Here is a 15923-nt window from a genome sequence, read left to right as displayed (position 1 = left end):
GGGATATTCTTATATATGCATCTTGTTAATGTCGGTTACCAGGTGTTCACCATATGAATGATTTTTATCTCTATGTATGGGATGTATATTGAAATATGAAATCTTGTGGTCTATTGTTACGATTTGATATATATAGGTTAAACCTATAACTCACCAACATTTTTGTTGACGTTTAAAGCATCTTTATTCTCAGGTGAACATTAAGAGCTTCCGCTCTTGCATACTAAAATAAGGACAAGATTTGGAGTCCATGTTTGTATGATATTATGTAAAAACTGCATTCAAGAAACATATGTCGATGTAATATATTTCTATTGTAAACCATTATGTAATGGTCGTGTGTAAACAGTATATTTTAGATTATCATTATTTGATAATCTACGTAATGCTTTTGAAACCTTTATTGATAAAATAAAGGTTATGGTTGTTTTAAAAATGAATGCAGTCTTTGAAAAAACGTCTCATATAGAGGTCAAAACCTCGCAACGAAATCAATTAATATGGAACGTTTATAATCAATATGAACGGGACATTTCAACTAATGCATCCTAACGACTTATCAGTTATACACACTAATGCAGACCTGGTTCGCTAAGACCACCGCTCTGATACCAACTGAAGCGCCCCGTCCTAATCCATTCGGACGAAGTCCATATCGATTATAAACGATTCATAATAGTTGGTTACATCGCGAGGTACTTGACCTTTAAATGATGCATTTTACAAACATTGCATTCGTTTTTGAAAAGACAATCTTTCATTTCATCGAAAGTTGACGACAGACATACCATTTCATAATATATCAAACTATAATTGATTTAATAACAATCTTGATGAACGCAACGACTTGAATGCAACGTCTTTTGAAATATGTCATGAATGACTCCAAGTAATATCTCAAAAGATGAGCAATTGCACAGCGGAATATTTCTTTCATACCTGAGAATAAACATGCTATAAAGTATCACCCAAAAGGTTGGTGAGTTCATTAGTTTAACATAAATAATCATTTCCATCATTTTAATAGACCACACGATTTCATATTTCCATTTCTCATAAACATACGTCCCATGCATAGAGACAAAAATATCATTCATATGGATTGAACACCTGGTAACCGACATTCACAATATGCCTATAAGATATCCCCATCATTCCGGGATCCTCCTTCGAACATGATATTAATTTCAAAGTACTAAAGCATCCGGTACTTTGGATGGGGCTTGTTGGGCCCGATAGATCTATCTTTAGGATTCGCGTCAATTAGGGTGTCTGTTCCCTAATTCTTAGATTACCAGACTAAAAAGAGGCATATTCGGTTTAATAATCCAACCATAGAATGTAGTTTTAAGTACTTGTGTCTATTTCGTAAAACAGATATAAAACAGCGCATGTATTCTCAGTCCCAAAAATATATATTGCAAAAGCATTTAAAAAAGGAGCAAATGAAACTCACCTAATGTATTTTGTAGTAAAAATACATAGAACGACATTGAACAAGTATAGGGTTGGCTTCGGATTCACGAACCTATATCATTTGTATAATTATTAATGCATTTAATGGAATCACATAATTTCCTTTATTAGTATATATTATTTATATATATTTTTAGTTATATAGAATTTATGTTAAATTCCATTAAAACAAATACTCATATTATATCTTAAATTATATATTGTTTATATTTATGTTGTATATATATTTAAAATGTTTAATACCTATATATTTAGTTAGATTAGTATATATATATATATATATATATATATATATATATATATATATATATATATATATATATATATATATATATATATATATATATATATATATATATATATATATGGTTGGTATTATATTAAAATAAATCATTAGTTTGTTATATATAAGTAATTATATAAATAATGTTAATATGTTTGATATATAGTATATAAATTATTAATATAATTATAATACATATATTAAGTATGTTTTAGGTACAAAATATTTATCTGTAACAAAAATGATATTTTTGATAATAATTATTTACTAATAATAATAACTGTATTGATATTGATAATACTAAAAGTAATAACAATATTGTTAAAAATGGCACTTATGTTAATAATAATAATATTAGTACTAATAATTACAAAAAAAAATGATTTTTATACTAATATCAGTGAAAATAACAATAACTTGTATTATTTTTATAATAACAATAATAATAATCCTAATCATAATCATATTAATAATAGTAGTACTAAAATGATAAACTAATAACGATGGTAACATTAATAATACCTTTATTAATAATATTACTTATTATGATACTAATATTAATAATTATAATACTTATAATAACAATAATAATAATAATAATATCCAATTTTATAATTATAATCATAATAATGATAATAATGATAATTAATATTAATACTTGTATTTGTAATAATAGCAATATTACTAATAATCAAATTAATAAAAATAATTAATATTAACAATAAATAATAATAATAATAATAATTAGAAAATAAAATAGAAATATATACCCTTTTAAAAGTAGTCATAAAAAGAATTGCCCTGAATCGGGTTCGAACCCGTGACCTCTCGTTCCCGAAACACACACCCAACCGTCTGTCTACTTCTACTTTTCTGTTTAATACCACGATCGAATTCTTTTTAACCCGTATTATTTATGTCTTTTCCCTTCTTATTCTTCTTTGTATATTACACAGCGATGGTACCATATGATTTGGGTTTCGGCCCAACTATAAACTGACATCCCATTTAAATTTGTCTAGCAGCCCAATTAGCTGCACAGCCCATGTTATTGTTTTAAAAAAAAAATATGCCCTGGCCTAGAATCGAACCTTAGACCTCTCGGTTCTCAGCACACCTACTAACCATCCTGCTGTACCAGTCTTTCTGTTTTTAAAACCCATCCTATATCTTTATATTCTATATTACTATCTGTTTCTATCTTCATCTTCTAATCATCATCAACGCAACATAAATAACATTTTTCCATCACCTTTGTCACAGACCCATCATCACGTTTTCTGTTTCATCATCATACATATGCTAGTCATCAACATAATCATCTCACCATCGTTGTTGTCAAGAAAAAAAAATATATGAATGGTGAGGGGTGGCGGCCTGGGGTGTACAGCAACACCGACAAGTTACCGATTAGTTTGGTGGCCAAATTCAAATGGAAACATAAGCAATACGCAGCAAAACTGGTCGGCATCATTGGTGGTGGCTGTTCGAGGTTTCAAACGGAAATAGAATAAAGACGAAACAGATAGTGGTAAAATCGTACAACAAGACTTCATCCAATATTGGGTTGGTCGGTGGTTTATGATTGATCCGATTTCGAACAGTAACAACAAATAGAAAATAGGAAGGAGGGTTGGCAGCAACTTATCGGTTATAGTAGTTGTGATTATTTGAAACATAAATGAAAACAGAATATGAAAGTGGTGAATGGTGGTTCATGAAAGATGGTGATGGCGGTATCGTGGTGGTGATTAGTGGTGAATGGAGATGATAGTGGTTCAATCACACACACAAACAGTAACAAAAAGCAGTCTATCCTACGGATACATCATAGAACAAATGGGTGTTAGTTTGAAACATTAAAGACAAGAACAGTAGGTGATGTGTGGTGGTTGCTCTTGTGAAACGAAAACAAAACAAAAATATATATGTAACGAGATGGTGGTAAAGGTGGTGATCTAGTGATAGTTGAGGTGATCAAGGTGGTGGCCAGTGGGCTGTAGTGGTGATGAACTCTAATGGGGGTAGTGAGAGCTCCCCTCACAATCTTTCAAATATAAATGCATAAATAATACGGAGTATGAAATTTAATTAATAATAATAATAATAATAATAATAATAATAATAATAATAATAATAATAATAATAATAAATCATATTAATTATAATATTAGGTGAATGATTTGAATGAATCATTGTACAGGAAAGCAGCCACACTTTTGTTACTTCTGCCGACACTTCTTCACGGCCCGTGTATCGTGTACTATTTGAAATCAGGGGCGGATAAAAGTCATCGAAAAAATCCCAAAATTTTAAATTAAGTACCTTTATTTAATTAGGTCATTATGGTATAAAGTTTGATCATTAACTATTAAATAAAAATTACATTAATTATTCACTCCCAACCCCTAAGTAAAATATAAAAAATTTTAAAATTTGATAAACAACTTTTAGATATATTATTATTAAGCCTAAAATTTATAAAACTCATTTTCGAATCACCGTTTATTTTAAAATCACCTAAGTTTGAATTTAACTTATTTAAATAACCATCGAATGATAAACGATTGCTTCTATCGTTTACCAAATAAATTCGAAACTATATTCATATATTCAATATACCTTTTATATATATATATATATATATATATATATATATATATATATATATATATATATATATATATATGTTTTAAATAATAATTATTATATATTGTTTTATTTTACATAGTTAATTATATATTGAAACAATTAAACTCAAAGTGTATATTTTAATACTTTGTTAACGTTGATAAATTTTATTCAAAAATCATTTACATTCAATATGCTCTATATAATTAACTAAACAGTTTTAAATATCCAGTTTTAAATTACCTTAAGTTCTTTCATAATAACTAAATCACATAATAGTTTAATTCACATAATAGTTTAATTTATAATATATAATTATTTACATATACATTTCTATTTATAAATAGTGGTTCATGAATCGTCGAGAGCAGTCGAAGGGTAATTGATTACATGAATATAGATTTCGAAACTTTCGAGACTCAACATTACAGATTTTGCTTATCGTGTCGGAAACATATAAAGATTAAAGTTTAAATTTGATCGAAAATTTCCGGGTCATCACATAGAAAAGTTGAATTCTAGATTGATTTAGTTTCCGGAGCCGCACCAGTTGCCAAATCACCTTATCGGTTAGCTCCTTCAGAACTACAAGAACTATCAAATCAACTCCAAGAATTATTAGATAAGGGATTTATTCCACCTAGTGTTTCTCCGTAGGGTGCTCCAATCTTGTTTGTCAAGAAGAAGGACAGAACTTTCAGATTGTGTATTAACTATAGAGAGTTGAATAAACTCACAATCAAGAATCGTTACCCATTACCAAGGATAGACAATCTATTTGACCAACTGCAAGGGTCAAGTGTATATTCCAAGATTAACCTTAGATCAGGGTACCATCAATTGAGAATCAAAGAGGACGATGTGTCTAAGACAGCGTTCAGAACACGCTCTGGCCATTATGAATTTTTGGTAATGCCGTTTGGTTTAACCAATGCTCCTACAGTATTTATGGATATGATGAACATAGTGTGCAAGCCGTATCTTGATAAATTCATCATAGTGTTTATCGATGATATTTTGATCTACTCCAAGAATAAGGAAGAGCACGAGCAACATTTGAGATTAGTTTTGCAACTTTTGGAAAAAGAGCAGTTATATGCTAAATTTTCAAAGTGTGGTTTTTAGCTCGATTCGGTCCAATTTTTAGGTCGTGTGGTTAATAGAGAAGGTATCCATATTGATCCTACCAAGATTGAGGCTATTAAGAATTGGGAAGTGCCTAAGAACCCATCTCATATTCGTCAATTCCTAGGACTTGCTGGATATTATAGAAGATTTATTCAAAATTTCTCTAAGATAGTACGACTGTTAACTGTGTTAAAACACAAGGATAAGAAATTTGAATGGTCCTCAGCACAGGAATCTGCTTTTCAAATGTTGAAACAGAAGTTGAAAACTGCACCTATACTATCACTACCGGATGGAAATGAAGATTTTCTGGTTTATTGTGATGCATCTCGACAAGGGTTAGGATGTGTTTTAATGCAATGACAGAAGGTCATTGCATATGCATCTCGTCAATTAAAGAGCCATGAGCAGAATTATACAACTCATGATTTGGAGTTAGGAGCCATTGTGTTTACGTTGAAAATATGAAGACATTATTTATATGGGACCAAGTGTACCATATATACGGATCACAAGAGTCTTCAGCATATTTTCAATCAGAAACAGTTAAACATGCGGCAAAGATGTTGGGTAGAGCTTATAAACGATATGATTGTGATATTCGATATCATCTAGGGAAAGCAAACATTGTAGCGGATGCATTTAGTCGCAAAGAAAGGGTTAAGCCTCTGAGAGTTAGGTCATTGAATATGACTATTCAAACAAACCTTATGTCTCGTATTCAAGATGCACAATTGGAAGCTATGAAGGAAGAGAATGTGAAGAAGGAAGGAATTAGTGAGAAGGATAAGAAGTTTGAGATTAAGAGTGACGGAACCCTATATTTTGCAAACAGAATTTGGATTCCAAAATTAGGTGGAGTGAGAGAGCTTGTGATGGATGAAGCATACAAAATGAGATATTTAATTCATCCAGGGTCTGGGAAAATGTATCATGACCTAAAGGAATTCTATTGGTGGTCGAACATGAAGGGTGAGATTGCAACATATGTTGGGAAGTGCTTGACATGTTCGAAGGTCAAGGATGAAAATCAGAAACCATCAGGGTTATTACAGTAACCTGAGATTCCCGAATGGAAATGGGAAGGAATTACGATGGATTTAATTACGAAATTATCGAAGACTACGAAGGGTTATGACACTATTAGGGTAATAGTAGATCGACTTACGAAATCTGCACATTTTTTACCTATGAAAGAAACCGACAAAATGGAAAAGTTGGCAAATTTATACATCAAGGAGATTGTCTCTAGACATGGAGTCCCATTTTCTATTATCTCTGACTGAGATAGTAGATTTACGTCAAGATTTTGGCAATCTTTGCAAAAAGACCTAGGTACTCGTTTGGACATGAGTACGGCTTATCATCCCCAAACCGATGGGCAGAGTGAGAGAACTATTCTGACATTTGAAGACATGCTCTGAGCATGTGTAATTGATTTTGGAAATGGATGGGATTAGTATTTACCTTTAGCTAAGTTTTCATATAACAATAGTTATCATTCAAGTATTGAGGCTGCACCATTTGAAGCTTTGTATGGAAGGAAATGTAGATCACCATTGTGTTGGAGTGAGATTGGTGATTCACAATTGACAGGACCAGAGATTATCCAAGAGACAACTGAGAAGATCTTTTAGATTCAATAAATATTAAAGACGGCAAGAAGTAGGCAGAAGAGCTATGCCGATGTTCGAAGAAAATCTTTGGAATTTCAAGTAGGTGATAGAGTCATGCTTAAAGTTTCTCCATGGAAAGGAGTAACAAGGATTGGGAAACTAGGAAAATTGAGCCCGAGATATGTAGGACCTTTTGAAGTTATTGAAAGGATTGGTCCAATTGCATATAGATTGAAACCTCCACAAGAACTTAGTGGTATTCATAATGCTTTCCATGTTTTGAACTTAAAGAAGTGTTTGTCGGATGAGAATTTAGTGATTCCTTTGAAAGAACTAAGTATCGATGACAAGTTGCATTTTGTCGAGGAACCAGTAGAGGTGATGGATCATGAGGTGAAGAAATTGAAGCATAGTAGGATTCCGATTGTTAAAGTTTGTTGGAATGCACGGAGAGGTTAAGAGTTCATGTGGGATTGTGAGGACCATATAAGGCAGAAATATCCTCATTTGTTCGATAATCGAAGTACCTCCTAAATTTCGAGGACAAAATTTTCCTTAACGGGTAGGTAATGTCACAACTCTAGCTTTTCGACTTAAGTTGTCTAGTTTGACTTCTTTAAGTTACCAATTTCCGACTTGATGAGTAAATTTAATGATCTATGTCTTGGTTTATTTTAGGGTCTGTATAACTCTAAGGATGCATTTTAAGTTTTACTTGATTAGGTGTTACTTCACACATTTTGCATAAAGTCCTAATACCCTAGCTTATAATCATAAACCCTAACCTATTACCATAAACCCTAGATTTGTAAATTATATCTTTATATATATCATAACATAATAAATAAACTTATTAACCAAGTATTTAGATTAAAGACTTGAAACAATTTCATTTGAACATTAGATTAAAAGTTAAGACTTTCTCTACACTTAATTATTTTCACAACTAGTCTTGATCACTTTGTACTTAGCCAATTCTTTCACTTAACCAACATTGATCTATCTTGATTAGAACCTAATCTTAGCTTACTTCCTAAACCCTAAACATACAAATAAAACACCTTAGAACTAAACATTAGAAGGACTACAATTACAAAAAAAAAAAAATAATTGACTAGAACACTTCCACCATCATCGTTTTCCATCATCATCATCCATAGTACCATAATGCACCAACTAATACTTCCTCCCTAAGTTAAAAACCATGCAAAACACAATCATGAAGTTCATTAATGGCCAAGTAGTGAGTCACTTCTCCTTGCCCTCCCCTTGTGCCACGTTAACCACCACCATCACCACCATTCTCTATATAAGCTCATCTCTAGCTCATCTTCCACTCATTTGTTCACTCTCATTCACTCTCACACCTACATACACTCTAAATACACATCATAAACCCTCTCTTGTTCATCTTCTTGAAGCTCTATGATCAAATATCTTCAAGGTATAAAGAACTAAGTAAATATATTCATCATTTCTAGTCATCTTCAAGAACTTTCATGGCATAAAAGCTTGATCTAGAGTGTTAAATCACTCAATGATGAATATATAGCTATCCATGCTCTTGATTCTAGATCAGTAAATTTAAGATCTCTACATGTCCTTGGCTTAAAATTGAAATGTCCCGTTCATATTGATTATAAACGTTCCATATTAATTGATTATGTCACGAGGTTTTGACCTCTATATGAAACGTTTTTCAAAGACTGCATTCATTTTTAAAACAACCATAACCTTTATTTTACCTATAAAGGTTTAAAAAGCATTACGTAGATTATAAAATAATGAGAATCTAAAATATACCGTTTACACACGACCATTACATAATGGTTTACAATAAGAATATATTACATCAAAAATAAGTTTCTTGAATGCAGTTTTTTTTACATAATATCATACAAGCATAGACTCCAAATCTTGTCCTTATTTTAGTATGTAACAGTGGAAGCTCTTAATAATCACCTGAGAATAAACATGCTTAAAACGTCAACAAAAATGTTGGTGAGTTATAGGTTTAACCTATATATTATCAAATCATAATAATAGACCACAAGATTTCATATTTCAATATACATCCCATACATAGATATAAAAATCATTCATATGGTGAACACCTGGTAACCGACATTAACAAGATGCATATAAGAATATCTCCTATCATTCCGAGAAATCCTTCGGACATGATAAAAACGAATTCGAAGTACTAAAGCATCCGGTACTTTGGATGGGGTTCGTTAGGCCCAATAGATCTATCTTTAGGATTCGCGTCAATTAGTTGGTCGATTTACTAATTCTTAGGCTACCAAGCAAAAGGGGCATATTCGGCTTCGATCATTCACCCATATAATGTAGTTTCATTTACTTGTGTCTATTTCGTAAAACATTTATAAAACTGCATGTATTCTCATCCCAAAATATTAGATTTTAAAAGTGGGACTATAACTCACTTTCACAGATTTTTAGTTCGTCGGGAGTAAGACTTGGCCACTGGTCGATTCACGAACCTATAACAAATATATACACACATATATATATATATATATATATATATATATATATATATATATATATATATATATATATATATATATATATATATATATATATATATATGTATGTATGTATATATATATATATATATATATATATATATATATATATATATATATATATATATATATATATATTAAAGTATGTTCAAAATATATTTACAACATTTTTAATACATTTTGATGTTTTAAGTTTATTAAGACAGCTGTCCTCTTTAGTAACCTACAACTAGTTGTCCATAGTTAGATGTACAGAAATAAATTGATATATATTATCTTGAATCAATCCAAGACCCAGTGTATACATGCCTCAGGCTAGATCACAACTCAAAGTATATATATTTTTGGAATCAACCTCAACCCTGTATAGCTAACTCAAACATTACTGCATATAGAGTGTCTATGGTTGTTCCAAATAATATATATACATGGGTCGATATGATATGTCAAAACATTTACATACGTGTCTATGGTATCCCAAGATTACATAATATATTAGAATACATGTATAATACAATATAAGTTAGCTAGGATATGATTTGTATAGAATTGTTACAATATTTCCCGTAGCTACAACAATAAAAAAATATCCAATCTTGTTTTACTCATAACTTCTTCGTTTTAAATCCGTTTTAAGTGAATCAAATTACTATGGTTTCATATTGAACTTTATTTTATGAATCTAAACAGGAAAAGTATAGATTTATAGTCAAAAATATAAGTTACAAGTCGTTTTTGTAAGAGGTAGTCATTTCAGTCGAAAGAACGACGTCTTGATGACCATTTTGAAAAACATACTTCCACTTTGAGTTTAACCATGATTTTGGATATAGTTTCATGTTCATAAGAAAAAACATTTTCCCAGAAGAACAACTTTTAAATCAAAGTTTATCATAGTTTTTAATTATCAAACCCGAAACAGCCCGCGGTGTTACTACGACGGCGTATGTCCGGTTTTACGGGTTTTTCGTGTTTCCAGGTTTTAAATCATTAAGTTAGCATATCATATAGATATAAAACATGTGTTTAGTTGATTTTAAAAGTCAAGTTAGAAGGATTAAATTTTGTTTGTAAACAAGTTTAGAATTAACTAAACTATGTTCTAGTGATTTCAAGTTTAAACCTTCGAATATGGTAGTTTTATATATATGAATCGAATGATGTTATGAACATCATTACTACCTCAGGTTTTGTGGATAAACCTATTGGAAAAGAGAAAAATAGATCTAGCGTCAAAGGATCCTTGGATGGCTTGAAAGTTCTTGAAGCAGAATCATGACACGAAAACACGTTCAAGTAATATTTCCACTCGAAATAAGATTGTTATAGTTATAGAAATTGAATCAAAGTTTGAATATGAGTATTACCTTTTATTAGAAAGATATCTTACTGTAAATAAAAAAGATTTCTTGAGGTTGGATGATCACTTTACAAGATTGGAAGTAAGCTAGCAAACTTGGAAGTATTCTTGATTTTATGAAACTAGAACTTATAGAATTTATGAAGAACACTTAGAACTTGAAGATATAACTTGAGAGAGATCAATTAGATGAAGAAAATTGAAGAATTAAAGTGTTTATAGGTGTTTTTGGTCGTTGGTATATGGATTAGATATAAAGGATGTGTAATTTTGTTTACATGTAAATAAGTCATGAATGATTACTAATATTTTTGTAATTTTATGAGATATTTCATGCTAGTTGCCAAATTATGGTTCCCACATGTGTTAAGTGACTCACATGAACTGCTAAGAGCTAATCATTGGAGTGTATATACCAATAGTACATACATCTAAAAGCTGTGTATTGTACGAGTACGAATACGAGTGTATACGACTAGAATTGTTGATGAAACTGAACGAGGATGTAATTGTAAGCATTTTTGTTAAGTAGAAGTATTTTGATAAGTGTCTTGAAGTCTTTAAAAAGTGTATGAATACATATCAAAACACTACATGTATATACATTTTAACTGAGTCGTTAAGTCATCGTTAGTGATTACATGTAAATGTTGTTTTGAAACCTTTAGGTTAACGATCTTTGTAAATGTTGTTAACCCATTGTTTATTATATCTAAAGAGATATTAAATTATTACATTATCATGATATTATAATATACTAATATATCTTAGTATGATATATATACAGTTAAATGTTGTTACAACGATAATCGTTACATATATGTCTCGTTTCGAAATCATTAAGATAGTAGTCTTGTTTTTACATATGTAGTTCATTGTTAATACACTTAATGACATGTTTACTTATCATTTATCATAAATTAAATATAGTTTATCAATATCTTAATATGATTCATATGTATTTAGTAAGACATTGTTATAACGATAATCGTTATATATATCGTTTCGAGTTTCTTAATTCAATAAATTCAATTTTATGTATATAACTCATTGTTAAAATACCTAATGAGATACTTACTTATCATAATATCATGTTAACTATATATATAATCATATATATGTCATCATATAGTTTTTACAAGTGTTAACGTTCGTGAATCACCGGTCAACTTGGGTGGTCAATTGTCTATATGAAACCTATTTCAATTAATCAAGTCTTAATAAGTTTGATTGCTTAACATGTTTGAAACACTTAATCATGTAAATAACAATTTCATTTAATATATATAAACATGGAAAAGTTCGGGTCACTACAGTACCTACCCGTTAAATAAATTTCGTCCCAAAATTTTAAGCAGTTGGAGGTGTTGACGTATCTTCTAGAAATAAGTGCGGGAATTTATTCTTCATCTGATCTTCTCATTCCCAGGTGAATTCGCGTCCTCTACGAGCATTCCATCAAACTTTAACAATTGGTATCTTGTTTTGCTTAAGTCTTTTAACCTTACGATGCATTATTTTGACGGGTTCTTCGACGAATTGAAGTTTTTGATTTGGATTTCATCTAACAGAATAGTGAGATCTTCTTTAGCAAAACATTTCTTCAAATTTGAGATGTGGAAAGTGTTATGTACAGCCGCGAGTTGTTATGGTAATTCAAATCGGTAAGCTACTGGTCCGACACGATCAATAATCTTGAATGGTCCTATATACCTTGGATTTAATTTCCATCGTTTACCAAATTGAACAACGCCTTTCCAAGGTGCAACCTTAAGCATGACCATCTCTCCAATTTCAAATTCTATATCTTTTCTTTTAATGTCGGCATAGCTCTTTTGTCGACTTTGGGCGGTTTTCAATCGTTGTTGAATTTGGATGATCTTCTCAGTAGTTTCTTGTATTATCCCCCACTTCACTCCAACAAATCGGAGACCTGCACTTTCTACCATAAAGTGCTTCAAACGGCGCCATCTCAATGCTTGAATGGTAGCTGTTGTTGTAGGAAAATTCTGCTAACGGTAGATGTCGATCCCAACTATTTCCGAAATCAATAACACATGCTCGTAGCATGTCTTCAAGCGTTTGTATCATCCTTTCGCTCTGCCCATCAGTTTGTGGATGACAGGCAGTACTCATGTCTAGACGAGTTCCTAATGCTTGCTGTAATGTCTGCCAGAATCTTGAAATAAATCTGCCATCCCTATCAGAGATAATAGAGATTGGTATTCCATGTCTGGAGACGACTTCCTTCAAATACAGTCGTGCTAACTTCTCCATCTTGTCATCTTCTCTTATTGGCAGGAAGTGTGCTGATTTGGTGAGACGATCAACTATTACCCAAATAGTTTCAAAACCACTTGCACTTGGCAATTTAGTGATAAAATCCATGGTAATGTTTTCTCATTTCTATTCTGGGATTTCGGGTTGTTGAAGTAGACCTGATGGTTTCTGATGCTCAGCTTTAACTTTAGAACACGTCAAACATTCTCCTACATATTTAGCAACATCGGTTTTCATACCTGGCCGCCAAAAATGTTTCTTGAGATCCTTGTACATCTTCTCTGTTCCAGGATGTATTGAGTATCTGGTTTTATGAGCTTCTCTAAGTACCATTTCTCTCATATCTCCAAATTTTGGTACCCAAATCCTTTCAGCCCTATACCGGGTTCCGTCTTCCCGAATATTTAGATGCTTCTCCGATCCTTTGGGTATTTCATCCTTTAAATTTCCCTCTTTTAAAACTCCTTGTTGCGCCTCCTTTATTTGAGTAGTAAGGTTAGTGTGAATCATTATATTCATAGCTTTTACTCGAATGAGTTCTCTGTCCTTTCTGCTCAAGGCATCGGCTACCACATTTGCCTTCTCCGGGAGATAACGAATCTCAAAGTCGTAATCATTCAACAATTCAATCCATCTGCGTTGCCTCATGTTCAGTTGTTTCTGATTAAATATGTGTTGAAGACTTTTGTGGTCGCGATATTTAATACTTTTGACCCCATATAGGTAGTGCCTCCAAGTCTTTAATGCAAAAACAACCGCGCCTAATTCCAAATCATGCATCGTATAATTCCGCTCATGAATCTTCAATTGTGTAGACGCATAAGCAATTACTTTCGTTCGTTGCATTAATACGTAACCGAGACCTTGCTTTGAGGCGTCACAATATATCACAAAATCATCATTCCCTTCAGGTAATGACAATATAGGTGCCGTAATTAAATTTTTCTTCAACAATTGAAACGCTTTTTCTTGTTCATCCTTCCATTCAAATTTCCCCCCTTTATGCGTTAATGCAGTCAAGGGTTTTGCTATTTTGGAAAAATCTTAGATGAATCTCCTGTAATAACCAGCTAGCCCTAAAAATTGGTTTATGTGTTTCGGAGTTTTCGGGGTTTCTCACTTTTCAACGATTTCAATCTTTGCTGGATCCACCTGAATACCTTCTTTGTTCACTATATGACCGAGGAATTGAACTTCTTCCAACCAAAATGCACACTTTGAAAACTTAGCGTACAGTTTTTCTTTTCTCAGCAACTCTAGCACTTTTCTCAAATGTTCTTCGTGATCTTGATCATTCTTCGTGTAAATAAGTATGTCATCGATGAGAACAATGACAAACTTGTCAAGATATGGCCCACACACTCGGTTCATGAGGTCCATGAACACAGCTGGTGCGTTAGTCAATCCAAACGGCATAACCATAAACTCGTAATGACCATAACACGTCCTAAAAGCAGTCTTCGGAATGTCATCCTCTTTCACCCGCATTTGGTGATATCCAGAACGTAAATCGATCTTCGAATAAACCGACGAGACTTGTAGTTGATCAAATAAGTCGTCGATTCTCGGTAATGGGTAACGGTTCTTGATGGTAAGTTTGTTCAACTCTCAGTAGTCGATACACAACCTGAATGTACCATCTTTCTTCTTGACAAACAGAATAGGAGCTCCCCATGGTGATGTACTTGGTCGAATGAAACCACGCTCTTAAAGTTCCTGTAACTGACTTTGTAATTCTTTCATTTCGCTGGGTGCGAGTCTGTATGGAGCACGAGCTATTGGTGCAGCTCTTGGTACAAGGTCTATTTGAAATTCAATGGATCGATGTGGGGGTAATCCCGGTAATTCTTTCGGAAATACATCAAAAAATTCTTTTGCGACGGGAACATCACTGATGTTCTTTTCTTCAGGTTTAACATCCTCGATGTGTGCTAGAATGACGTAACAATATTTTCTTATTAGTTTTTGTGCCTTCAAACTACTAATAAGATTTAACTTCGCGTTGTTCTTTTCTTCGTACACCATTAAAGGTTTTCCTTTTTCACGCATAATGCAAATCGCATTTTTGTAACAAACGTCCTCTGCTCTTACCTTCTTTAACCAGTCCATACCAATTATTACATGAAAACTCCCTAACTCGACTGGTATTAAATCAATCTTAAACGTTTCATCACCCAGTTTAATTTCTCTATCCCGACATATATTATCTGCTGAAATTAATTTACCATTTGCTAATTCGAGTAAAAATTTATTATCCAAAGGTGTCAATGAGCAACTTAATTTAGCACAAAATTCTCTACTCATATAGCTTCTATCCGCACCCGAATCAAATAAAACATAAGAAGATTTATCGTCAATAAGAAACGTACCCGTAACAAGCTCTGGGTCTTCCTGTGCTTCTGCCGCATTAATATTGAAAACTCTTCCACGGCCCTGCCCATTAGTATTTCCCTGATTCAGGCAATTTCTAATAATGTGGCCTAGTTTTCCACATTTATAACAACATCGTTGGTATTACTTGCTCTGACACTATTCATTCTGGCATTACTTGTTCTGACACTATTTGTTCCTTTAGTTCTGTTAAAATTTGGTCCGTAGAC

The 15923-nt window shown here is 32.1% G+C and overlaps 1 protein-coding gene across 1 annotated transcript; it reads left to right on the top strand.

Annotated features, from left to right (window-relative positions):
• Nucleotides 1-5982: 5982 nt before the first annotated feature.
• On the top strand, nucleotides 5983-7842 carry LOC139863818 (uncharacterized). The gene is made up of 3 exons (XM_071852418.1): nucleotides 5983-6563; nucleotides 7365-7566; nucleotides 7813-7842. The coding sequence occupies exons 1-3, from the start codon at nucleotides 5983-5985 to the stop codon at nucleotides 7840-7842; spliced, it is 813 nt and encodes a 270-aa protein (XP_071708519.1).
• Nucleotides 7843-15923: the final 8081 nt, after the last annotated feature.

This window comes from Rutidosis leptorrhynchoides, chromosome 8 (genome assembly GCF_046630445.1).
Source record: "Rutidosis leptorrhynchoides isolate AG116_Rl617_1_P2 chromosome 8, CSIRO_AGI_Rlap_v1, whole genome shotgun sequence".
NCBI lineage: Eukaryota > Viridiplantae > Streptophyta > Magnoliopsida > Asterales > Asteraceae > Rutidosis > Rutidosis leptorrhynchoides.
The sequence above is the reverse complement of the archived record's forward strand: the minus strand, read 5'-3'. Positions and strand labels throughout refer to the sequence as shown.

Coding starts and splice junctions, on each gene's coding strand:
- LOC139863818 (XM_071852418.1), top strand. CDS start 5,983: ATGAAGACATTATTTATATGGGACCAAGTGTACCATATATACGGATCA. Junction 6,564..7,364: donor GAAAATCAGAAACCATCAGG/GTTATTACAGTA, acceptor AATTGCATATAG/ATTGAAACCTCCACAAGAAC. Junction 7,567..7,812: donor GTAGGATTCCGATTGTTAAA/GTTTGTTGGAAT, acceptor GGTTTATTTTAG/GGTCTGTATAACTCTAAGGA.